The 1,338-nt window shown below is 36.9% G+C and overlaps 1 protein-coding gene across 1 annotated transcript in view; it reads left to right on the top strand.

Annotated features, from left to right (window-relative positions):
• LOC119585660 (serine-threonine kinase receptor-associated protein-like) overlaps positions 1-1,338 on the top strand; it is a gene marked incomplete in the record, with an annotated part of 6,974 nt that overhangs the window by 4,301 nt on the left and 1,335 nt on the right. The window contains 2 exon segments of the mRNA XM_037934336.1: positions 38-150; positions 996-1,338. Of these exon segments, the coding sequence (XP_037790264.1) occupies positions 38-150; positions 996-1,335 (453 nt within the window).

Below are 1,338 nucleotides of genomic sequence, written 5' to 3'. Positions count from 1 at the left end.
ATGTTACATTACCTGTTACTGGTATTTTGCACAACAGGAAGTTCACAAGATGGAAGTGGCCCACAACCCAACTAGCATGGAATTATCTCCCGATGGCCAGACACTCACAGTCACTTATGGCTCGAAAGTTGCGTTCCTCAACCCTGAAACGTAAGTGGAATTGTAAGAGTTGGAATTTAAGTGGATTTTATTATCATTTTAAGCTTATGCAAGGTGTTAATGAATTAGTTGTGTAAGGTATTAGTAGTAATATTTTGAGATTAAGGTTTTGTCAGCTGTTGATTTCTATGGTATTTTATTCTAGAGGAAAGATTTGATTTTTATCCCCCCAATGTATACATTTTCAAGAAAATGTATACATTTAAAGAATCCTCTTTAGCAAGAACATCATTATGAAAAGTGGCCCTAGCATTCACAACTGATGTAAGCTTGTGAATATGGTGTCATTTTATTGCTAAATTTCTAGTATGTTAACTCATGCCTATATTCCTTGTAAAATTACCACCTGATGGTACACTACATAATTTTTTGCCATTATTATAGGATATTGGTGCTCTGGCTAGAAAGTCACCAATTGCTTAGCTCCAGAAAGACTTTGGAAAGTGTTATTAGCTTCACATATCAATTTGTGATATCATTTGAATTTTAAAATTAGAATTTTGAACAGAAATCATTTATGGTTTCCAGTGATAACAAAATAAAGTCAGTTGTTGGGAACAAAAAAAAATGTATATTGATTATTTACTAAGAAATGAACTTTAGGAATTTACAGTAGATTCTGAGTGTGACAATGTCAGGAATATTATGTGTGCATTTTTTGCTGAATACATATTTGCTGAAGAAGGAGAAAAGCATGAGTTTTATTTATAAGATGTGCATATGCATATGTTACCCCATAGATGGGTGTGGCTTATATGTATTTAGGCGGCATCTGATGTTATTTAAATGGGTTATCACAGATTCTTATTATAGTTAATCATTTTTTCTCCGTGCAGTCTGGAGCAACAGCGGGATGAGGTCACCATTCCCACGGCTGTGTACTCTGCTTCCCTTCACCCTGACCGCTCAGTGTTTATTTGTGGAGGCGAAGATTTCAAGATGTACAAATATGACTACAGCACTAATGTAGAGTTAGAATCCTTCAAGGGTCACTTCGGACCCGTCCATTGTGTGCGTTTCAGTCCCGATGGGGAACTGTATGCCTCGGGAAGCGAAGATGGCACTCTGCGACTTTGGCAGACAACAGTAGGCAAAACTTATGGGCTTTGGAAGTGTGTCGATGCCTCATCAAATGAAATAATCAATACTCCTGCCAAACCAGAAGCTACTGCTTAGGTG

This window comes from Penaeus monodon, chromosome 20, assembly GCF_015228065.2.
Source record: "Penaeus monodon isolate SGIC_2016 chromosome 20, NSTDA_Pmon_1, whole genome shotgun sequence".
Classification (NCBI taxonomy): Eukaryota; Metazoa; Arthropoda; class Malacostraca; order Decapoda; family Penaeidae; genus Penaeus; species Penaeus monodon.
This window is presented reverse-complemented; position numbering and strand designations above follow the sequence as displayed.